This window comes from Pseudonaja textilis, chromosome 3 (genome assembly GCF_049901715.1).
Source record: "Pseudonaja textilis isolate UNSWEBS1 chromosome 3, rPseTex1.2, whole genome shotgun sequence".
Taxonomy (NCBI): Eukaryota; Metazoa; Chordata; class Lepidosauria; order Squamata; family Elapidae; genus Pseudonaja; species Pseudonaja textilis.
Window position 1 is genome coordinate 73,940,927 of NC_141992.1, and position 24,884 is coordinate 73,965,810.

At 36.5% G+C, this 24,884-nt stretch overlaps 2 protein-coding genes across 11 annotated transcripts in view; one reads left to right on the forward strand and one right to left on the reverse strand.

Moving 5' to 3' along the window:
• Positions 1–6,320, reverse strand: GNG5 (G protein subunit gamma 5). Its single transcript, XM_026700240.2, has 3 exons — positions 5,963–6,320; positions 3,511–3,640; positions 1–529 (listed from the first exon to the last, which is right to left on the reverse strand). The coding sequence occupies exons 1-2, from the start codon at positions 6,041–6,043 to the stop codon at positions 3,515–3,517; spliced, it is 207 nt and encodes a 68-aa protein (XP_026556025.1). The 5' UTR covers positions 6,044–6,320; the 3' UTR covers positions 1–529; positions 3,511–3,514.
• Positions 6,321–6,407: 87 nt separating this feature from the next.
• Positions 6,408–24,884, forward strand: part of SPATA1 (spermatogenesis associated 1) — a 29,670-nt gene continuing 11,193 nt past the window's right edge. The window contains exons 1-10 of one of the 10 annotated variants that reach the window (XM_087930105.1): positions 6,982–10,825; positions 11,293–11,478; positions 14,553–14,659; positions 15,154–15,271; positions 17,758–17,811; positions 17,899–18,235; positions 18,967–19,212; positions 23,309–23,456; positions 23,809–23,869; positions 24,518–24,641. In XM_087930105.1, coding sequence (XP_087786231.1) covers positions 11,428–11,478; positions 14,553–14,659; positions 15,154–15,271; positions 17,758–17,811; positions 17,899–18,235; positions 18,967–19,212; positions 23,309–23,456; positions 23,809–23,869; positions 24,518–24,641 — 1,246 coding nt within the window. In that variant the 5' untranslated portion in view covers positions 6,982–10,825; positions 11,293–11,427. Of the gene's footprint in view, positions 6,531–6,792; positions 6,914–6,971; positions 11,479–11,584; positions 14,660–15,153; positions 15,272–17,757; positions 18,236–18,966; positions 19,213–23,308; positions 23,457–23,808; positions 23,870–24,517; positions 24,642–24,884 lie in introns of those variants that run through there. The other 9 variants (XM_087930101.1, XM_087930102.1, XM_087930103.1 and 6 more) reach the window with 9 other exon arrangements.

Sequence of the window (24,884 nt, forward strand, 5' to 3'; positions counted from 1 at the left end):
TAGTGTATAACAAGGCATTTATTTATTTAGTTTTATAGAAGGATATTCACAATTTAGGATGCTTCTAGAGGCAAATACAGCTTACTCCAAATTAGTTATGACTACATAATAACTAAAGTAGAAAGAACAAGAACTATATTGACTGTAAACCATTAATTTGTTTAAAGATGCTATTGTTTTGGAAAAGCAGGAATATTTTTTACAAAATGCACTAACTTTTACAATATTTTTAGAATAAGTGAAGTTTTGGATACACAATTCAGAGTATTAGGACAAGTTCAAATATTTTACGCTAACGTTCAAAATCATGTCAACCCTTTATTGCTTGAATATAAAATTGATTCCCTCAGGATAGAGTAATAGCAACTAGCATACAGCTTGTTAGAGAGGTAGATTTTAAAGGGGTTTGAAACAATAGCAATTTTACAAGCTCAAAGTTGGCACATTAATACAAAGTTTCTGTACAGGTTCCAAGCCATCTTGTTTCATTTCCATATTCAACATAATCAGCTAGGAAAAGTTGTTAGGTCTGCAAGAAATAGAGTACACAAACTTGTTGAACAAAGTAAAGCATAACATTTAAATTGTATGTTGCTTACATTCAAATGTTTAAACTTATGACAAAATTTTAATAGTTTGCAATACAATACAACAAATCAATATAAGCCACAGAAATCAGTTTCTGGCCATGTTCATTTATAATGCAAGCTAACAGAAATGAACATTACATTGTGGTTAAACTTATTTACTCCCTTTATTGGCTTCTAAACCAAGAGAGAGGACACTAAAACAGCACAGAATGGGGCTCCTAATTCCCCTTTGTGTAGATGTGTATTTCAGAGACAGAGATGGGGACAGAAAATGAGTTATTCCATGCTTTTTTACAGAATCACTCATTTTTACTTCACCAAGGAACAAATTAGAAGGGGAAGACAGTCCATATGGGAAAAATGGTCAAAGTATCAGCCAAAATGGTTTCTTTTCAGCAAACCAGAAATGCTTTCAGTTTGTTGGGTTTTCCAATACTACTTTAGGTCAGGATGAGCATACTTAGTTATGTTTTACATAGTGACCACATAATTTTTAAATTGCTGTTAACAAAATCCCATAAAGAGGCATTAATGTAATTCCAATCTTTAAGAATATTCAGCAAGGGCTTATTTAAAAACAACAAACATGAGATTGTGCCACCTCCATTATTGTCCTATTCAGTAATAAGTGAATACTCAAATTCATATTTTTATATATTTGTTCAGTCCTCATGGGAGGAATATTTCTTATTTAATTGGAAAGGGGAATAATAAGCTAATCTTCAAGGAGATTTTGTATGATTGAGATGATTGCATATCAAACAAAAACAGGATATCTCTATTCTAGTCATTGTCCAAAATAACACAGTTTTGTAGTAGGTTTACATGGAAAAAAGTAATTGGGAACAAAAAAGGTAGCACTGAAATACAAGAAAGCCAAGATGTTATTCACTAAAGATTAAATTGTTAATGTACAACCTAATTTGGTATAAAGAAAAAACTTTCAGTTAAAAATTGTATTCATATAAAATTATCCATTTAAAATATTATAAAGTATATTATAACTATAATATACAATATTTTATAAAATTGCTGGATTATATCATTTGTTTCTAAGTAGATTTAGGTGTAATAGTCACCTTTCATTATGTTTCCCAATAATGTAAAGTCTGAAATAAATTGTCAGAGTTTTAAAGATATGTGAGAAAAAATAGACCATAGGATATGTTTGGTCTGCCAGGAAACTTAGAAGCAGAGGTCAATAGAGGTGACAAAATACCATCCAGAAAACTGTTAACTGATGGCATAAAAGGACAATTAAAGAAAACCAATGAATCATGAAATTCAAAATGGGCACATTGTATAAAAACCGCTACCAGGGTTCAAATTGCCCATAATCCTGGACTTACAATGGCAATTGGGACTGAAATTTCCATTGCTAAGTGATGTTGGAGAACACAATTGCATCAGTTAATGATGGCAATCTCTGCAGTCCAGTTTGCTATGGTTAACTGAATCCCACAGTGGTTAGCTGAGGCAAATACCTCCTGACTTCCCACAGCTAAGTCAGTGGACCTACAAGACCAACCAGGCCATCAGGCAGATAAGTGGATACCGCTGATGGGGGAAGGTTGGAGGGGGCACATAAGGGGACACACGACAGACACGATGCAGATCAAGGAAGATGGGACTAGGCTATGTGTGAGAGGTGCAGGTTGGGAAGGGTGCATGGAGCTGTTTTGTGGGTTGGACAGGGACCACAAAAGCACAGGTCAGGCAGAATGCAAGGAGTGAACAAGGTGCAGCATGGGTTGGGAAATGTGAAAGGACATGCACAAGTGGTCAGCGCAAGCTGAGGGAGGATGCACAAATGGAGAAGGCTGGCCTCAATGCCTTGTGACCTTCCCTGTCGCCTTCCCCATTGTCCTTCTGGGGAAGCTGACAGTAATGGTTGCAAATGACAATCACATTATTGCAGGGAGCTCCAACTGCTCCTGCTTCAGTGTGAATCTTACAGTGTATCCAAATTACAATCCCATGATAATGGAAACACGGAGAGCCAAATGTCCAAGAACCTGGTCATAACTACCATTTCTTCAGTGCCATCATCAGTTATGATTCTAAACAAATAGTCATAGTCAAGGACTACTTATATTCAATTTCTATAAGAAATCAGGTGATGGCACCTAGCCAAGCCTGATGGATGCTTAAACAGTTAAACCTGGATACCATCTGATTGGGAAACCAGGAAATCCCAGGGTTTTAGACTAGATTAGGGGGAAAAACTTCCTAGTAGAATGCCATTTCCAACTACTTATTATAAAATATTACAGGTATTTGGTATGTAGTTATTGCAAACCAGGAACATCCAGGATTCTTTACCTCTTTAAATAAGAATGAACTTTGTTGTGAAAGACTATATTTCAGTATTCAAAATTGTAATAAATTGTGAAATACTGGTCATGTATCGTTCAATAAAAATGATATTTCGTTAACTACAAATTTAAGTAAAAACTTATGATACAATCTGATACTTATAAGGAAGTTAAGTGCTAAATAAAGAGGGACTTACTTCCTAGAAGTCCTGTATAAAATCAGCTTACAGGAAACATTTGATATATTTTGAAGGATAAGTCATGAACTACTAAACCTGAGGACAAGGGTAGCAACCTTTGGATGGCTAGAAAGACCAACACTTAATGCCTTTTAGGAGACACATAAATCAGACTATGATTCTCTAGGTTTTAAAGGAGATGTGGGGGAATTTTTTTTAAAAAAATAAGCCTCTCTACTTATTTTGTGCTTATTTCCTGTTTCCAGAAACAGAATTTCTGATTACTTTAACAACTTTGACCAAGCAACAATGTGTGTAAGATTACAAAGGGGGAAAAAGTCCAGAGGTCACTACCCCTGCTTTAGGGAAAGTGAAGTCATAGTTAACTTTATAAAGCTTTACAAGAGAAAGATTCTAGTGGCTCACCAAATCAGAGAAAAGAACAGACTTTCTGTGGTCTGAATGGATTTGTACTTGATGAAACTCCTGTTAATAAAGGATCATGATGTGCATTTTGAAGGCAAAACTGCTTCAGATCAGCTGCAGCTTGTGAAACCTATGAACAGAAAATCACATTTACACAATGTAATAATTGAAATAACAAATGTTGAAACTGCTCAGACATCAAAAAAGTGACAATGACTATACAGGTGTGCCTTAACTTATAATCAATAATTTGATACCATTTAAAGTTACAACTGACCTACCTAGAGCTACTTACAATTTTTGCAGTTACAGCAGCTGCAGATAGTCATGTATCACATTTTGAGCCAACCTTGACAATCGTTTGCAGTATCTTGGGATCATGTGATCAAAATTTGTTTTTTGCCAGTTTCTCATGTTTATTTCCAGATACTGGCAAAAAATGCTAATTGGGAAAAATGGATTCAGTTAACTCAGAGGTGTCAAATTCAAGGCTCTTGGGCCAGCCCGGAAATAGCAAAGGACTGGGCCGCAGTGCTTCTGGCAGCCAAAACAGGGCATGGGAGGCCGTGCATGGCCCTCCTGTGCCCCATTTTGGGCCTGGATGGCTTCCTATAGCTCTGGCAACCAAAATAGAGCACAGGGGAGCCACACATTCCTGTGCCACATTTTAACCAGCAGTGTTGCATGAAGCATCTTCCCCGTCTCCAACACCCTCCCCACCGGCCGACTCATGGAGGACAACTACAATGCTGAAATCCAGTTTGACACCCAAGTTAACTGCTGCGTTTGCTTAACAACTATAGAAGAATGATTAACTTCAAATCTACACGATATCTCAATTTATGACTGCAACAACTTATGACTCAAATTCCAGGCTCAATTATGATCATAAGTCAAAGACTATATGTACAGTAGATTAATTACAAAATTGTCCAAAATTAACCCATCAACAGTATGTAAGAACATTTGGAATTGTCAAATGCATACCCTATCTTCATACAAAAACATCTTCACAACCAGACCATGTTTATCGTCAATGGCAGGAATCCCCCAGAATCTCATAAGATTCCTGCTAATTGATATAACTTCCAGATTCAGCCTTTTAATATCCCCAGCTTTTAAATAACGTCTTTTACAGTTGCAGGTGTTGTATGTCATTTCCTGACTATCCCAAAGTAATAATCAGAGACTGCAATATTTGTTCCAGAACATATTGTTCTCGATGGAACATCAAATGAAAATTTAGTCAGTTTACTAAAGTATATTAAAAGTTCAGCTCAACAAGCTAACTTTCAATATTAAAAGCCATGTTTGGCTATTGTCAAATGTGACATTTTTTTTGCTCTTCAGAATTCTTGTAAAAGAATGGAAGGGTCTCAGATGCTTAAGTCTCAGGTGTGTTAGCAAGTAGTATTATTTTATTATGAATTTTCTTGATTAATGAAGAAAGCAAATGTGTTACAATTCAGGTTTTGAGGGCAAGCTGCATTATTACAATCGTTTCTAATTAATGAAGAATGTTCTGATTTAGGTTTGAAAAGCAAAACCCAGCAAAGAATTCTTCCTTCCAAAAGCTTTTCCTAACTCACTCCCCATTTTGCAACAAGGGTGGAGTCCCAAGTTGTGTTTGCCAGATGGCATTTATTCTTTTCTTCTGAAGAGTAAAGCTCTAGATCAAGATGACAAATTGCGTCCTTTCCTTCACAGCGATCCCAAACCTAAACGGGGAAACCCTAAAAACGAACCCGCAAAAGGATCAGAATCAGCAAAACTTGATCCAAGCGGAAAACGGGACTATGCGACAGGGACCGACTTCGGCAACACGGTGCCCTCACTCCAACTCCCACAGCTTGGGGGAAAATACGATTTTTGGGGTGGGAGGGGTTCCATACATCATAAAATGTGTTTATGATAAAATCCAAGAGCAGCCGGGCTAAATTTGCCTTGGCAGGGAGGGGCTGCACACACTGTGGCTTAAACCGGAGTTAAATTGTACGGCATTTCATAGGCCAGTGTTTCTTCAACTTTTACCTCTAGGGATCCTTTCCCACCTTTAAAAATTATGGAGAAACCCCAAAGAGCTTTTGTTTGCGTGGATTAGTTTTAATCGATATTTACTGTATTAAACTTTAAACTGGCGCATTTACTTCCCTTAAGTTGCCCGATTTTTGAAACTAAATTGACGAATAATTTCAATTTCGCCGACCCCTCTAAGAGGGGACCCCTCATGAATCCCTAGCCTAGGGTCACCCTTTAAAGAAGTACTTTAAAAGAAAAAGCACTCTGTACAAGCCCCGGGGCACTCTTCCTCAGGCCCGAGAAAGGAAGTAAAAGTCTCGGAGGCGGCTCCGCGACCGAGTGCCCACGCAGCATCCTCCCCGAGGTGCGCTAATGGCGGCCGAGGCTTTCCGACGGACGGGCGGCCTGGTCTCCGCCCCACTCCGGCGCTCACCTTCACGCGGCTCACGCTGGCCTCGAGCCGCAGCTGTTGCACTACTTTCTTCATAGCGGCGACGTTGGAGGCGCCGGACATGGCCCCCTCCCTCAATTTCAACTCTGCGCGACGTCGAAACCGTTAAAAGCGCTGCTGATGGCAAACAGGCGGGTCGCTGTGGGGCGAGGGGGGAGTTGGCGGGTGAGCGGAGGGGGTTTCTCGGAACTTTCGGACAAGTTTCCGGCGCTTGGAAAACTCCTCCGCCCATAGACTCTCGAGAGCGGGGTGGGGAGGTGAGAGGAAAAGAGACTCGTGCGCAGCGCGCGCTGGCGGGTTCCTGCGCAAACTCGGCCCCGCGCTCCCCACCCTACCCCGAAGCGGAAGTCAAAGTTGCCCGTTGGAAACTTAAGTTTGAGAAGCTTGAGCGGGGCGGGGCTTCGAGTCCCGTCTCGAAAGGCGGAAAAAAAAAAAGAGCACAGTCGGTCGCGTCTTTGCTGGTTGTGGGAGGCGGCTGCGCGATTCTCTTTCTCTGACTTCCTCGCTAGTAACTTTGGAGCGTCGCCCGTGCGTCCTCGGTCATGAAGGCGTTGTTTTGTACTGCCAGAATTTGGAGTTGGGGGGGGGGAGGGGAGCGAACTGCTGAAAAAAAAAATTGCATGGAGTCGCCTATCTTTATATTACGTCGCTAATGTTGGCGCTGGTGGGCGAGCCTGTAAATTCGTCCACATTCAGGCAACAACACTATATATTTAAAATTTGCGTGTGGATTCTCTCCCCAGTCTCTTTGGCAGTCCGTGCAAACAACCAGCTGGATGTTCTATTTGCCTGCCAATTAGATGGCACAAGGCTGGTTTTGTGTGTGTGTGCAATCGCGTGAGCGCGTCTCAAAACCGGTGCAAAAATTGGGAGGCTTGGGACTGGAAAATTACCAATCGGTCACCGATAACCTGCGAACGGCTGCATTTGTAGGTTTGTTGTAAACTTCCACTTTTCAGAACTACAGACGTCCACGCAGCCGGGAGGGAGGGGAGATGCAAGATTAAGGTGGCTAGCTCTGCTGCCACTGCAAATATTGTCTGTAATTGTTTTATTATAATCTCTGCACTTTCATTTCCAACAGGCCCGCGCTGTTAAGTCTGTTCTGCAATGGAGAAACAAGGTTTTCCCGAATGAAATATTTAAATTAATGTTTGATCTGTTACCCAGAGGCGAGGCGGAGAGCCCGCTGGGTAACGAACGATTCACTTTTTTCCCCCTTGCCAGCCGTCGCAGCAGTGACCGCGCATAGCTGAGATTCACCGTGAAACGGGACCTCCCTGTTTAATTTTTTTTTTCTCCCCCGCCACTTTCAACGGCTCTCGGGCGCGAGCAGAGTGAAGCGAAGATACAAGCCAACTTCCTGTTACGTGGGAAGCCGTCATGCTACCCTAAATGGGTGAACGGCGGTTGTGAGGCTGGCTTTTAGAGGAGGAGGTCTGGACTCTTCTTCGAAGTCATCGAGATGGAGTTTAAAGGCAATAAGCTAATAGATAAGAATCCTACATCGTTCCACACGTTGTAACACTTAGGGTCAAAACCAGATATTACTAAACCACAATCTATCTCCGCATGGTGGAAGACTGCCCAAGGTTTGGGGGAAGGTTTTGCTACACATACCTCAATAAGGAGTAACTTCAAGAAATAAGCTTCGTTTTCCTCTTCCTTTCTTCAGTTTTTTTTTTAGTGCAAATTGCTTAAACTTTTACCAATTTCAGTTTAAAAGCATGAATGCTAAGGCTATGATTTATTTTCCTTCCATTGGTCAGTATAATCTTGTACACATTTATGTGAAAGCAAACCCCTTCCTTGTGCACTTTTTTAAACCCCCAGACGTTTAAGGTTTAAGTGGCAGTTTTAACAATAGCCTCACTTGAGCTGAAATCAAGTCCTTCCTGCTACTATTCATTATAGTACCAACAGTACATCTCTGGATTTACTGAGAGAACAGCTCAACAATTATTTAACTGACAGAAATGTCAATAACAAAAATATTTCACAATAGTATTATTAAACATAATTTCCACTGCCCTAAATTGAATTTTTAAAATGAAAATGTGTGTGTGACCAGAAGTGTATTATGTCAGTAGATTATGAGCTTCATTCAGTTCAGGCTTTAAACAATTTTTAGCATGATTCACAAAACATTACTAATTAATAATGAAGTTGGCTTTGGCTTACTGAATTGCATGAATGTTGCTATGTTGCTTGTAAATACAATTAGAAGCTTAAGTGTATTGTGCAACCCTAGGTAATTTGAAATTTAATCAGAAGATTATAGTTAATCTACAACTAGCACAGCACATCTAGCCTGTGTATCATTTGGATTAAGTTCATAAGAAGACCCACACCAAACTGATTAATTGAATATTTTGGTTCTTCATCTACCAGTCATATGGCTGTGAAAAGCCTACAAGCTGGGAATGGATGTGGTTGAACTCTTGTACTTGTATTCCTTAACTACTTTTATTGACAATTCTGGTATGAGATGTAATATGTGTTATGAAGTCAGTGTTCTCTTAGTGATCGCATATATTTCCTCCATATTAACCTATTCCTAAACTGGTCTTTTAAGTCTGCTAAATGTGCACTAATTGCCACTAACTATGTCTTACCAACTTTGCTTGGTTGTCCTCTTTCCTTCCACCTTTCCCAGCATTACAGCCTTCTCTAAATTAAGTCTTTACATGTCTTATCACTTGGACCTTCAGCGAGAACTCAGTTAATTTGTTTGATGAGGCACTGAATTCTTTTCTAGGCTGTTCTCAGTGTTCTCAGGAATCTTTTCAAACACCAAAATTCAAATGCATCAATACTCTTTATCCTGTTCTTCTGCCTTGTGTCACTTAGTTGCTTCTGTATGATATTCTTTGGAGTTTCAATGACTAATTTCATTTTCCATATAGTGTTCTAATCTACATTGGATGTAATCTACATTCTGGATATATTACAAATATCATCTTGAGCAGTAAAAAATTAGTGTGTTATAAATCAACAAATAAATAGTAGCCATTGTTAACATCTCAGGAATGGTCTAGGTAGTAGCCAATTTGAAGTTTGAATATTTGCATTACTACCAAGTTCTATACCCTCTTCAAACTGTTTATCGCCTTATCCCTGAAGCATGCAGCACTAGTGAGTAAGAAATTGTCTCCCTTGTTATCTGGTATTCCTTTTTGGTTTATGATTTGGGAAAGTAGATTGAATGTTCTTTAGGATGCCCTGCTACAGGGAGGCAGAATTGTTGTACCTCTTGGCTTTTTCAAGCATTTGGAGGGGGGATAATTCCTATATTTGAGAAATTATTAGGACCTTATAGGAGAAGCCACTGCTGATAGTTTTAAAAGAGGCTTTGGTATGCTCCCTCATTAAAAGACATTCTAGAATCTAGATCAGGAGAGATTAGACAACTACTACCTGGTCTCCTCACTTCTTTACTAACAAAGGTTTTTGAGACAATGAGGACAAATCAACTGCAAAGCATACTAAATGAAACAGATTTTCTGGACCCTTGTCAGTCAGAGCATAGGACAGATAGTTTTGTTTGATATAATTGATGGGATAATATGCCTCTCTTTAGTTCTTTTAGATCTTTCAGTGGCCTTCATTGTTAGTGACCTTGGTACACTTCTTGACAGTAATTGGGAATTGGTGGTACTGTTGTGCAGTAGTTCTGCTTCTAAAATGAATGGTTCTACTTGATAAGAGAAAAAGTTGATTTGGTGGCTCTACAAGTAGTATTTATTACACCTTTACTTTGAATCCTGCCCTGGCTTCCACCATAGACTTCTAAAGTGCTGGTTTTAACCTATAACACCCAAGGTTTAGCACCAAGTTATTTTTCAGGACTGCATTTGCCCACTAGAATTGGCCTCATTAATTAAGTCTTGCTGGGTAAACAGCTAGTAGATTCCCATTTTCATGTGATGAGGGAGGCTGGACTTAGAATTGCCACTGTAATTTTCCCAATGGCAGCACTAGTCCTCTAGATTAGAATGCAAACTGCTTCCTCAAATTGGCTGATAAGAGAGGCCTTCCAGAGAGAGTTTGGGATTTTGGTTTACTGCATATGTTTTTAGTAGTATATGTATACGTATATCTCAATACTGACCATGATATTTTAATTATTATTGTATTCCTGAAATCTATTGTGGGAAACCCCTCTCCCAGAAGATTGAAATATTTTGGTAAATATTAAAAAATGTAGAATATTGTATTTCCCTAAAGGAGAAAAGAAGGAACATGTTTTTTAGAGACAGAAAGCCTGCCCCAGGCTTTCTTAGTAGCCCACAGCAGATGCCAGCACTTAAGGAGATAAAGAGCTTATTGAAAGAAGAAGCCAAATATCTAGATGGCTCCATTCATAAGCAAAGCAATTAGTGCAGGCAGAAATCCATTCAAGACAGGATATTTTGAAACTCCTTCCAGCAAAGTTTGACAGCTAACAAAAGCAGAAAGATAGGATTAGAACAAGCAGCCCCTCACCCAAGATCCAACACAGGATAAAAGCTATTAGCCAAAATAGAAATTGCCCAATACCCTTTTAGAAACCCAAAGCCCATATTGCACAAATCCCAAACTTCAAAGCTACAGAAACTATAAAGATCAGCCATTTGTTCAGCTGATCCAGAACTTCATGTTGTCTTTGTGTGTGGTTCTGTTCATCAATAATTTTTCTTTCCAATCAGCCTCCATGTTGTTTCCAGCGTCTTTTTCCCAGCTTGGAACTGAACCCGATGGATTTTCCTTTCAACACTGCTAAGAGTTCTGCAAGATTTTGTTCAGGAATTAAATAAATACATACTGATCATGCTGTAAGGAACCAGAATATTGTGTTTAACATTGGTTGGTATTCATTTCTGTTTGGTCAAGTATACAGACTAAGGGAGATAGGTCCATTTTAGTCAATGTGAATTAAATTAGATATAATTACTGCTGGTATTGAAGGGAAAGAACAGAAAACAAGCAGTAAGACCCTTCATTCTTCATAGTGCTGAGTAAATATTTACATGGAGTTATGATCAAGACTTTTCATTCCCTAGTACACTGCCCAGATTATGGAATACTTGTTGAAACAGACAACTTGATAGTACAAGTATAGCAGATTTGGATTACTGCAGCAAATCACATGTGCATAGCCCTAGCTAGGTACTTCATCATGTTACTAAGGTGATTTTACTTACACAGAGGGAGTGGCCACCTCAAAGGTGGTTCAGTTCCTACATTAGCAAGTGTTCGGCTCCTTTCAGTTAACAAGAAGCAAAAGTTTTTTCTGCCCTGAAGCTGTCCCTATTTTATATCCAAATTTTCAGGATATGGAAACAATTCTAAAATGTGGAATATTGCAACATAAATACCTATAGGATTTATCATTACAGTGTTAAGTAATAGTTGGAATTCAATATGTGATTAAAAAAACAATATCCAGAATTCTGTATAAATCAGAAATGACATCAAGGAATATGCTGCCCAATCAAAACAGACCATGTACTTCAGAGGTAAGAGATAATGGATTGTAATAACCACTGATAAATTTTATGTATAGTGCAATGTTTTCTGTTGGTTGATAAGAATAAAAATATTTTAAAAACTTGTTAGATCTTTCAGCTTCTAATCCTTATTGTCAATAATGGAGTCACATATTAGCTAATTTTAAACTATAATATTTGAAAACATTATTAGGATTTAGTTATGCTAATTATGGACGAAGGCAGTGATCAAGATTTTATGTTTTTTACTCAGATGATTACCACAATTTTCTTCCATTGAGATTGCAAGAACAATTAGTTTCATAGCTGTTTTTTTTATTCGGCACCATTTTAACTTTAAGCAAAGGGGCATGGTCCTGCAGTCAGAAATAATTCAATTAATATGGTTGCACCTGCTATTAGGTACACACAGGAATGATTGCAGTGCTCTTTGACTAATAAGAGACAAAATGATATTAATAACAGAATCCCATAAGTGTTAGGTTCTCTAGTACCACAGTCTGTGAACAGTTACCCTATTGCTGGGTTTGACCCAGCACTAGTAGCAGTAATTATACAAATATACTAGAAAGAGGAATAGCTTCTCGGGAATGTCAAACCTGTGTTTTCCTAATTTAATATTAAAGAAAATATGCAGGAAAAGTAACATCTAGATAAGGAATAGGGATTGTATGATTGTTCTAATGTGATTGATCCACAATTTGCAATACTCCCTGCTAGCATGATCAGTGAAAGGATTCTTAGAATTGATGTTCATCAACGCTTTGACCACAGATTTCTTATCCCTGATAATGGACCTGAATACAGGCAATAACATTTCTAGCGATACCAGTTTCAAGTCTAAGGAAAATACATATTTTTTAAAGGATTGAATGGAAGAGTGGAGTTTCTTATCTGTTTCCGTGTCATCTTCTGAATGATATCAAAATACTGAAGTTATAATTTGATTAAACAACGAAAAGACTATTTAGGAATGATTTATCTCAAACATCGGCACCTCCTTTACAGGATTATAATCACATCTGATCAGATGACAGTGGTATCACTCATTAGGAATGGGATGCAGTCCAGTCTCTTTTGGACTACTGTGTGATATGTCTGCCACAGAGATAATTCTGAAATTTCAGCTAGACCAACATGCAGCAGTTACTATTAATTGCTTGTACAGCTTCAGGAGTATATAAGCAGTGCTTTTAAATCAGCATCTTTGCTGGTAAGAATCTACATCTGGGCTGTGAAACTCACAGGCCGGATGCATCATGCACTGGCCACGCCCATGCTTGGTTTAGCAAAGGGGAAAATCCCAATATGTCACATGGTGATGTGAGTTTGATACCCCTGATCTACATGAAAGATAGTGGTTCTGAAGTTGAAACCATTGCACAGTTTGTACCTGGGAAACCTGAAGGATAAAATAAATTATCAATTAATAATAGTTTTTTATTCCCTACATCTGCGGAACTTCATACCATTAGGAAAGTTGATAAGAAATCAGTCAGAACCAATTGGGATGCTTTTTCCTTGTCAGTTTTCTGGCATGAGACAAAATATAAACTGAATTTAGGTAGGCAATTGAGATAATCCAGAAAGATTAAACTGGACCTTGATCATCAACAAAATTACAGCACTTTGTCCAAAAATGGAATATAGGGACAATGGCTAGGAATGATGCAACTTGACAGAGCTCAAGGAGGGATTTAAAAAAAAACATACCTCTGGAGTCCTTGGTGGTCTCAGCCTGGTTATTTCCTTGCACACATTTCATTACTCAATAAGGTGACAACATCAGTGTTGAATATGAAGTTTCTTTCGTCCCTGTTTATATATAGGTAGTAGCTTGCCCTACCACTTTCGGTGGGCATGTGCTTTTCTCAGTACTTGATTAAGGGTTTTGTTTTTGTTTGCTTGATTGGTGGTCCCTGCGTATATGCGTATTGGTCCCTGGAGGGGATGTGTTCTGGTCTTTTTTGTTTCCTTTGCTTTTTGTTATCTCTTTTGAACGACATATAAATGTAGTTTATGTATCTATTGATGGCTGATTTGTCTTAGTGCCAAGCTTCCAAGGGATACCCTAGCACTTTTGGATTTGGCTTGAAACTGTGGCTGAATCTGTCCAGGTGTTGAAAAATTAAATTTTTAGTTTGTTTTCTGAGTATTGCTTGATGTTCATGGATGTCCCCTGCTAATCTTCTCCCCATCTATCCTACAGAGTGGCTGTTGCAGTCCTTATTCTGTATGTTGTAAATGACTCCTGGTTTTTGTTCTTGGGCTGCTGGGTCTTTTGGTTTACTTAAGATATATTGGAAAGCTTTAGTTGGTTTATGTATTATGGTGATGCTATGTGGTTGTAATTAGTCTTGGTTGTTTCTGCCTATGGTAATGTCATCCTTTTCATAGCTTGTGTAGGTTGTGCTGGTCAGTCTACCAGGGGTAAGTAGTCAGACACTTTTTGATAAAGTTCTGTGGGTATCTATTTTGTTGGAAAGTGTTGATAGGTGGTCTATTCATATCATTCATCTTCTGCTTCTTTATAACCTAGAAAGACAAGGATCAAATAGGTTTCATCTTGTCGAATTTCAGGTTTAAATTATTCTTTCTAATTGGACAAAAGAGATCAAATATTCATCCAACCAGGTCTGTAAGCATTATGACATCCAAATCAAAATAAATGCAAGTGATTCTAGTTCCAAATTGCTCACAAACAGTATCATCTCTAGACCATATTTTCATTTGCATATAAATGTTTATCTCTGTCAGAATAGCTTATTTGCTGTCAACCCAATATACATCTTTGTATACAATTTCAATAAATTATTCTTTTTTACAAGTTTTACAAGAAGTACACTTTTTATATGCAGCTTGTTAAAAGTATTCATTTTTGCATATGATTTTTGGACAGAGAGAAATATTTAAACAGTAAATTCTAAAAATTACATGTCCATTTATGGCATGATGGATTGAATTCTCATAATTTGCACCATTTTGCCTAAGAAGAAATCATTGGCATATATTGTCAGATGTAAAATCCATTATTAAAATTGGCCATGCTAATTACTAAACAGTTTCTTTTTATATATTTTTAGCTTTTAGAGCTGCATGTATTTTATGTTCCAGAAGAAGTGTGGAATTTCAAATTAAATACTGTTTCTGTAGAAGTTATTAGCAAATTCTTTTCAGCTGGATTTATAAGGTGAGAATAATAATAGTGTGTGACTTTCTTCCAGTTACTCTGTCAGCTTTGTGCCTAAGGCAGCCTAGAACTCACAGTTTTCTGGTTTCTATTAGCACTTTAAACATTATACCAAACTGGTTTTCTATCTTATATCAAACCACAGAGACCATGTAAATTTAGTCTTAGAGTGTGCGGGACAGCTTTAAGCTAACAAGTATGCATCCAAAGAGTATTGTTATCTTATTATGCCCTACACGCTACTTTATATTTTATATATTCTTTTCATTATTTCAATAAAAGTGAACAAGACAATAAAATTGCACTGTAATCCTGAATGCTGCTAAAAGTACTAATTGCATAGTGTGTGTTAATATCTCAATTCTAACATTCAAGTGCCTCCTATATATATGTTTTATTCCCTTTATATTTCCACCTCTCTAAAACTAAATACTGCACAATATAAGCATTATCTCATATCCATTTTAATGCAACAATAAAATCTGATGTTCTAGGGTGTCACCTCATATGACATTGAAAACATTGAGAGAAAACTTTGGAGAGTACCTAGGTGAAGATGCAGTTATAGATAAGTATGTCTTTCTAAAATGCATTGGAGAGAAACTTGTGGTGGTAAGTACTTCATGTTTCTTGCTGATTATCCTACAGGATTATCAACATATACGATCTAACCAAGAATCTCACCTAGAACAAAACTCATAATTTGATATTGGAGAAATGACTTTTGAATAACACTGTGACACAATGAATATACTCTGACATTTTATTAACCATGGTGCAGGCCTCTTTTAAAAAAACATCTGAAACTAATCTTGGCAGCAAATAACATGTCCCTGTATTCTGCTTGAATTTCATGGATTAGAATGTCCATAGGCAATTGCCAACCACCATGTAAATGGGGGATTTCTGAACAGTACCCCTTTTCATGAATTTTAAAGAAAATACCTATGTTCAGTAACGGAATGATGTTTAAAAATAATGAAGAATGTTTTAAAAGGAGATTCAGAATAAGCCTGATGAACTATTGCTTGGGGAAAAGAACTGCACATGAGGCATCTCTCTTCACGATGAGTATCAAAACTTACATGCTAAAATTCCATAAGGTTGCATAATATAACTGCAAGAGCAATCCATCAATTAAGAAATTCTAACTACCATAGTTTGTACAGGAAATGAAAAAGCTAAATGAGCTAAAGATTTGTTCTCATTTAAAAGGCTGCTTTTCTATGAATAGTAAAAACTTCCATAAGTACCATGAGAGAGGTTGAAAGGTTATATAAGCTTCCTATAGCAAAAATCACTGGGAGTTGGGTGGTATATACATTTAATTTAATTTGAGATGCCAAGAGATTCTAAAAACATATAGGTGGTGGTGTGTTGTTTTTAATTACTGATGTGGTAATGGTAATAATTCTGAAACCGAATAGTTAAATGTTACTTCTCTTTTGAGTGTCTAGAGCACTCACTGGTAAGGACATTTGTGTTGCTTTTGCTATTTCCTGTCACAGTTGTTTTTTGCCAGTTCTTTTTCTGATTTTAGCTGTTGGAAATACGACGTTTCTTTAAATTGTCTGACCAGCCACATGCTGTTCAGGTTATTCCATATGAACAATAAACCCGCAATCATATTTTATCCATCTCCCTTGAAAACTGCTTGAAAAATCTGACTCTGGTGGTGGTCCTGGTAACCATTGATAAAACTGTCACAACAAATCATATTCAGGCTTATTTCTCCTTTAGACTTGCCTACATTATAACCTTGACTAAATGTTCACTTATATAACTATCCGGTGTGTGATTTATGAAAACAAGTTCAAAACAAGCACAGAAGTAACACATTCGGATGCCTGCATCACAGATTGGTTACTGGTATACACTGGATTATACAACAAAGGGAATCTAGTTGCAATCATGTTCACTGCGATAGCAGCAATGAAATAGTTTCTTACTTGGGCACTATCTCGGACTTCTCAGAAATAATTGTTATGGCTTTGCAGTTAGCTTCATGAACAGAGAGGTTTGTATTTAGTAATACAGTGCTGCATTTTCATTGATGTCAATTATACCTAGTGCTAATTACAATTGACATTAATCAATATTCAAAACCCACTTAAAATCACATTTTAAACTCTTAATTTAACTGAAACTAGTTTCTGTCGATCGTGTTTCATGTCTGAATATAATACATAAATCAGATTTTATATATCCAGATATGTTGAACTGTATATCTTGTAACTCCAAGTGGTTAGGACAATTTGTATCTTGAAGTGCATCACATTTGACAGTACTAAATTGGGAAGGCTAACTATACAAACTAAAGGCAAACAAAACTATATAGGAAAAACTCTTGCAAGAGAGAGAAGGAAAGTTGGGAATAAACATTTTGAAAGTTCCAAAGATATGCTCCCAATCTGCAAACTATAATTTGCTGAAAATACATGCCTTCGGGTTCCTCTACAAGTACCATTTATTTTGATACATTTCAAATTGGGCTTTTACAAATATTATAAGCACCCTTCTAAGAATATTGAAATTGCTGCATAATTTGCAAAACAACTCTAGCTATATCTATATGAGTAAACATTTGTTTAATTCTACTTACACTGGGCTTTAAAGTTTTCCAAAGTGTTTCTTTTTCTTTTAACAAGCATTATGAAATTTGTTTCTTAAAAAAAGGATAAAGGTGACACCAAACAATGTATTAGACAATCACATTGAAAAGAAAAAATGTTACAATAATTAAAATTAAAAATCAATAAAATAATGTAATAACAAAAACGTCTCTTTAAGCAAACAAATAAAATCTTATACAAATATCCTTTACAGTTATTGTCTACGATTTTCTGCTAACTCTTGAATATGACGTTTAAGCCACTAATATTTTATGATTGGGACATAATGTACTGAAGAAGAAAAGATGTCTGCTACAAAACCCTTGTTCCTTGAACATTTTGGGAGTTTTACAGAACTTCAGGAGAATGAGGCAAAATTGTGTTTTTATTCATGTGAAATTGGAATTTTGCCCAATTTCTATAAATAAAGGTGATGGGATGATTGAAAGCATTTTGATAATATTGCCTTTGTTGTAATGTTCCAAGGTGAAAGGAAAACAAGAGATGGAACTGAAGCTGAAATCATTTGCTCCTCCATATGTATGTACAATATATTATTATTTCAATTTAAGAACAAAGCTACAATTCTTAGTTCTTAGTTTTTTTCTACCATGTTCCACACTACAGGCCTTACATCCAGAACTTTATTTGTTACCAGGAACAGAAAGTATTTATTCATCTTTGTCATCCACTCCAGAGAAACACCATAATAATCCAGAATATCTGCTTACATCTGCATCATATGAAAGACCACATAGTTTAATTTCTCCAAATCCTGATATTTATCCAAACTCAACAATGTTGGATAGCTCCTTCAAAAATAATCTCAGTCAAACTCTGGAAAAATCTGATTTTGGTGAGTGGAATGAAAAGGAAACTCTTCCAGTTCTACATAAAAAGCAAAGCTCTGAGCAAGAAAAGAATGAAAGTATTCAAAGAAAAAATAGCTCACAACAAAGGAAAGGTGAGACTTTAGAATTTAAATAGAAAGCTATAAAAGTCAAATTATAAATAAGGTAATGAATGTTGTTTTGCACTAATGGGAAGAAGAGTCATTCTAATTTTTCAAACAAGATATATCTAGTTTTGCTATTAAATCTATAGCAAAGTTTCCTGTTCTGCTTTTTTTTTTTTTTGTTTCAATTCCTAAAATTCTGTATTGTTAAATTTACAGCACAGAGATCATTGATTAAAATGGGCTTTTGGAACATTTGGTGCCTAAGGATTCTGTAGCAACATGTCAATTAGTGAGCAATGGAACTTTTGGATTGCCTTATGTTTATCTAATTTATAATTCATGACAGTATCCGACATCTCTGCCATATTACATAAGCATCTTGGATTTTGCTCTTTTTTGTCTGTTATCATGATTACTATTGAGTGCATGATGAGAATATGACATAAACATATATACATATATTTGTAAACATTTGTTTGTTAATCTGATCTGATAGTTTTATGTTTCTCATATATATTCTAAAAAATAGGATATCTAAAAGATTTGTCTTATATTTTATTAACATGTCTTCTTTGATTATAAATATAAATGTATATACTTTCTATATTAGAAAATTAAAAGTTATTTTATGTAATAAGATCAAAATGATATGGTCTTATATAGTACAGCACTTTGAAGTTTACAATACTGTCTATGTCAATCTGTGTATATATTAATATATATCGTGTCATTTTCAGGAAAAATCAGTTGTAACATCAACAAAACAGAATCTGCTCCATCATCAAAACAGCACCCTGTAAAGAAATCGGCACCAGTGAAAATGTATCAGAAAAAGACTGATTTTTCAACCCGAGAAAGGCATAATATTCCAGGAAAGGATGAAAAATATAGAAAGACAGTTGCATCTCCAAAGATGGATCAGAGCTATGAAAAGGAGGAAAACAACCAGTTTCCACTAAGTCACACCTCACAAAAAACAAAAGGTATACCTTAGTGCACAAAGTATGACGTATAATTTTTGTATTTGCATTTGTATCTGCTATTAGTAGCGTAAGGAATTTATTCTGTTATAATTTTGTCTGCTGTTCTCCTAATTTATACATTTTGTAAGGAGCTGGCTGGCATTTCTATGACATGATGATAGAGAATACTGATATTTCAAGTGGAAGAACATTTCATTAATATGTTGATTGCAATAAATTCTTTGAATGGTGGTATAAATCTAGGTTTCATACAAGGGTACCTTTATTGGAAATATATTTAGGTGACCTTAAAATGAGATCACATTAGGAACGTGAGCTAACCATTTTTGCTCTTGACGTAATTGAAAAATTACATTCTGTAATTTTACATTCAGGTTCTGTAAATGACAGTTGTGTAAAAATGAGGAAAATGCAATCCAGAAACAGTAAATTGATGGCTTAAATCCAGCGTGCATTCCATTTCTTAATGTTCGCCTCCTCCTGTGCTACAGGGCTGGACTCCTTTATATATCTTTCACTAGTTGTTTTTAAACACTTTTTCATCTCAGGGTTGTGTCTTGCACTTGGATTGTGATTGAGAACCATTTGTCTACCTCTGTTCTAGTACTTTAATAATTTTAATTTTTTACTTCAGATGGATAAATGCATCGCAGTTAGTAGATGCTCTTTGGAGGGACTATAAGACCTCATTTTATACCAGGTTGTGGGATCAATTTCATACATAATATTTATTTTAATGTGCCATTAAGTTAAACCACTATTCATCCTTGACTTGGCAGAAAACAATGCCATCATAAAATTGGTTGTCCAGATCATTCATTCTATCCTGCCTGTGCCTTCATTGTGCTTATTGTATCTCTCTCCTAAACCATATCTAATTTTTGACATTTATTTTTATTTTATTTATTTATTTTATTTTATTTGTCAATTGTTTACAAGATAATAAGTATAAGTGTATACATAGTTATGAATACATGAAATGGGTACATATAAGAAAAATAAAAGAAAAATAAAAGAAACAATAGGACAGGGACGGTAGGCACGTTGGTGCGCTTATGCACGCCCCCTACAGACCTCTTAGGAAAGGGGTGAGGTCAATAGTAGACAGTCTAAGGTTAAAGTTTTTGGGGTTTGGGGAAGAAACTACAGAGTCAGGTAGAGTATTCCAGACATTGATCACTCTGTTGCTGAAGTCGTATTTCCTGCAATCAAGCTTGGTGCGGTTAACCTTGAGTTTGTATCTGTTGTGTGCTCTTGTGTTGTTATGGTTGAAGCTGAAGTATTCATTGACAGGTAGGACATTGCAATGTATGATTTTATATACCATGCTTAAGTCAGACCGAAGACGGCGTAATTCAAGGTTTTCTAGTTCTAGAATTTCAAGTCTGGTGGCATAAGGTATTCTACAACAAGTAGAGGAGTGGAGAACTCTTCTTGTGAAATATTTCTGGACTTTCTCAATTGTGCTAATATCAGATACGTAATGTGGGTTCCAGACTGATGAGCTGTATTCGAGTATTGGTCTAGCAAATGTTTTGTATGCTCTCGTTAGTAGTGTGATATTACCAGAGAAAAAGCTACGTAAGATTAGGTTAACAACTCTTAATGCCTTTTTGGCTATGTAGTTGCAGTGGGCTCTAGCACTTAGATCATTAGAGGTGAGTATTCCAAGGTCCTTTACAGAGCTTGGATCATCAACAAGATCTTGACTATTCAGCTTGTATTTTATTTTCGGATTTTTTTTGCCAATATGTAAGACGGAGCATTTATTTGTTGGGATTTGAAGTTGCCATTTGTTTGACCATTCTGATACACAGTCAAGATCTTTTTGAAGGGTAGCAGTATTGTCTGTGGTATTGAACAGCTTTACATCATCAGCGAAAAGAACGCAGTTGCTCTTAATATGATCACAGAGGTCATTTATGTAGAGTATGAAGAGAGTTGGTCCTAGAACACTGCCTTGGGGGACACCACTATTGACAGGTACAGAATTTGATAGGACGCTCCCAATTTTGACCATTTGTTGTCTGTTTGACAGGAATGCTTCTATCCAGTTATGCAGTTGTCCAGAGATACCATAGGATTTTATTTTTAGTAGTAGTTTGTCATGTACCACTGAATCAAAGGCTTTACAGAAGTCTATGTAGATTGCATCTATTGTTTTGCCCTGATCAAGTTGTGTAGTCCATATGTTTTTGCAGTGTAAGAGTTGCAGATTACAGGATAGTTTTTTTCTGAAACCAAATTGTTTATTGGAGAGTAGGTTGTTTGTCTCTAAGTGGAGGATGATGGATTGGTTAATAATTGATTCCATGACTTTGCAGGAGACGCAGCATAAGGAGATTGGTCTGTAATTTTCAACTAGGCTGGGGTCTCCCTTTTTGAAGATGGGGATGACTGTGGCTTGTGACCATAGGTTAGGCAAGGAGCTGGTCCTGAAAGATTTTTCAAAGATTATGCTTAGAGGTTTGGCTATGGCAGTGGATAGCTTTTTTAAGAAATAGGCACATATTCCATCCGGTCCAATAGATAGAGATGGTTTTAGATTGCGTAGTGCTTTTTCAACATTGTGTCCAATAGATAGAGATGGTTTTAGATTGCATAGTGCTTTTTCAACATTGTCTTCTGTAAAATAAAGTTGGCTGGCTTTGCTACCACTCCTTTCAACTTATCACTAATATTAGGAAAATATCCATCAACTGGAATAGTATAGTATAGTATAGTATAGTATAGTATAGTATAGTATAGTATAGTATAGTATAGTATAGTATAGTATAGTATAGTCAGGGTTGGTTCATTGTTATTACCCAGTTTCATAGTTTGGGGATTTTCTGTTTGCTTCAATAGGCTGGTTTATCTGCCTCTTTTCCTGTATCTCATTTCGGTATCCTTCTAGTTCAAAAGAAAGTGAAATAAAGAAACATATGGGGGGGACATACCAATTGTAAATGCATCTCTGCAATTTTCTTATATAAGGGTTTGCTTGTTTACCTTACATTACCTTAGAAAAACATAGGACAGAAATAGTTTTGGAAAGAAGGGAGGCAAACACTGCCATGAAAAAGTGGTCAAGGGAGATGTAGAAATCTCATTAATTCAAGAACCCCTCTTCTTCAAATGGGAGACATCTGTTCTCCCTTCCCTTCCCCCCACCCATACACCTGGCTGGAAGCTTACAAAGATTTGATTTAAAAAATAGGCTTTTGAGAAAGGTTACATAGCACTTATTGGAAGGCAGAATCTAGGGGTGGAAATGGCCATCTGATTGTCTAAGACAAGAATGGAAGGACTATGCCAGCACCTTGCAGTTTGCCCGAAACATGCTTTGTGTACTGACATTTCATTTGACTTCACCTGTAAGTTAATAGACAGAAAACATTATATTATACATTTTGAAGTTGTGCTGCTGGAGTGTTAAATTAAGGGGGACAACTACTGATACACAAACTAATTGTAGATAATTGCTTAAATCGTAAATTGGGGAGAAGCTGAGAGCAACATTATACAATCAAGAGGAAATATTAAAGTTAATCTAGTTCTCTAAAATGCTTGTAAAATATCATATCTAATTAAAACCATTGCTGCTTAGAGGATTGGAAATAGCCACAGTTCTCTCTTTTTCAATAATTGCTTGTAGTGATATCAAAACAGAGCAAAAATGTGATTACATTTAACTTTCAATCTGTGAGTTGAGATTGTTTTGAAATGGAATTGTGTCTGTAGTTTGGGGTTTGGAACTAACAGAGCTGTCTGGTTCATGTCACAACAAACTAAGGCTAAGTGACAGAGAACTATAAGACAATGGATGTAGCGGTAATTAGGAAAGGTGATCTTTCAAATCCAGGTGTGGATTGCATGTATCTGATGAAATCTTAACTATGTCTGCAAAAACTTCCAAATTCAGAAAATATGTGGTGTTTCGAGAACTCTTATTTATTCAAAATATTGGAAGTATTTTTGTTTTGATGACTACCAAAAAGTAGCCAATTTTGCTGTTAGTTGGCAATTGACAAAAGTAAAAGCTCTGTGTTCTTCTATTTGTATATGTGCATACACATTCCTGTACAGACAGGTAATATTTTGACCTTTGATGCAGAAGAGGTTTCTCTCATGTTGGATACAAATACAGAAAATGGAGGGAATTTGACAGGGATTGGAAAGGAAAGGCATACTACTACTGCTGATTCTAGAATCCCCAAATCCTTGGAAGACAGAGACATAATATACTCACCCAAGAAGAGGAGGTAAGGAAATAAATATGCTATTTCTGCTGACAGTATTCAATGTCAATCATTGAAGTCACATTAAGAACTTCTAACATATTCAATAATGCAAAAAGCTAGCTCTTTAATTAGCTTCCAGATAAATGCAATTAAGCATGGGAACTAGTTCACCTAGCTTAATTTCCTGTGTGCGAGGTTAGTGCACCTTTAGAATACTTGCTGTTAATCCAGTTTGTCACCAAAAAGGCTCTTCCAGTCTGATTTCACTATCCTAATTTTTAGATTAATAATTCAATCAAAGCAACTTGTAATCCCAACAAGTTTAATCAGAGGCTTATTTCTAATGTAGCTGTTACCTTGATTTCATCTGTAGCCAACAACATCCTGGAATTACCAAGACTGCTGCTCACTCTGGTAATGTGCAGAATAATCAGGTATGTTCCCAGGGGAGTCTAGCACCACAACTAAGTTAGTTAAAATGGTTTGTTAACACATTTCTGTGTCTTGGGTTGAATTAATTTTGACTTAAGATAATAAATCTTACAGGTTTACTATAATTACATATAATTCTTGTGATTAATCATTTCATATCTAGCCAATTTTCTATTGTTTTGAAAGCAGTGTTTTTGAAGTAGGACATACATTACAAACAGTAAGTACTGTCTGCCTGTTTCTGTATAATAGAGATATACAATATAGATATAATGAAGTATCAGATAGGGACAGGACAAGCGTATGTCTGTTTGCTTAGGACTAAAACCCTTTGGACTACATTCAAAATCTAAAGTAGATTAGGCACTCTGACATTTGAGAGATGATTCAAATGAAAAAGTTTGCTGTAATGCAACGACGCACTTACACATGATCTCAGGGGCTGGCTCTAGACATTTTGACATCCTCAAGCAAAGTTATTTTTTAATGCTTCCTATGATTTGGCTCATTTTCTGTTAAGATTTTCATAAAGGCCCCTCGGGTTTTTTTTTCTTTGAGTTTTTGAACTTTACATGTATGATTTTTCAACCCCAGAGTTCTTATATCCTAAAAATAACACTGAACATTGACACATTTTTATTTGATCCTAGGCTGATGGGAATAACCTAAATGACTCTGCATATTCTAGTCACTATCTTCCCCCTCCTACTCCACCTCTTCTGGCTGTCTCAGTAAATAGAGCTCAACTTCCTCACAAAGATTTTCCAACAGAAGGTGAGGAAATCTGTCCAAGACCTCCCATGAGATTAGGGGTTTCACAAAAGGTTTCAGGAGCAGAGATTTTTCCCTCTTATCAATTGTGTATTCACATGTCTACTAAACATAATCAAAAAGCCTCTCTAAAGGGTAATTTTTGATTGTCAACCGTTTTCTTAAGGCAATAATTCATAGTGTAATTCGTGCCTTCTTTTTGTCTAAGTGACTTCTGGAAAAGGCTACATGGGTATTTTTTTCAGG

Bases quoted from the DNA above. Each gene is read 5' to 3' on its own strand.
- GNG5 (XM_026700240.2), bottom strand. From the start codon at position 6,043: ATGTCCGGCGCCTCCAACGTCGCCGCTATGAAGAAAGTAGTGCAACAG. The intron at 3,641-5,962 runs GTGAGCGCCGGA...TTCTGTTCATAG, and splicing joins CCAGCGTGAGCCGCGTGAAG to GTTTCACAAGCTGCAGCTGA.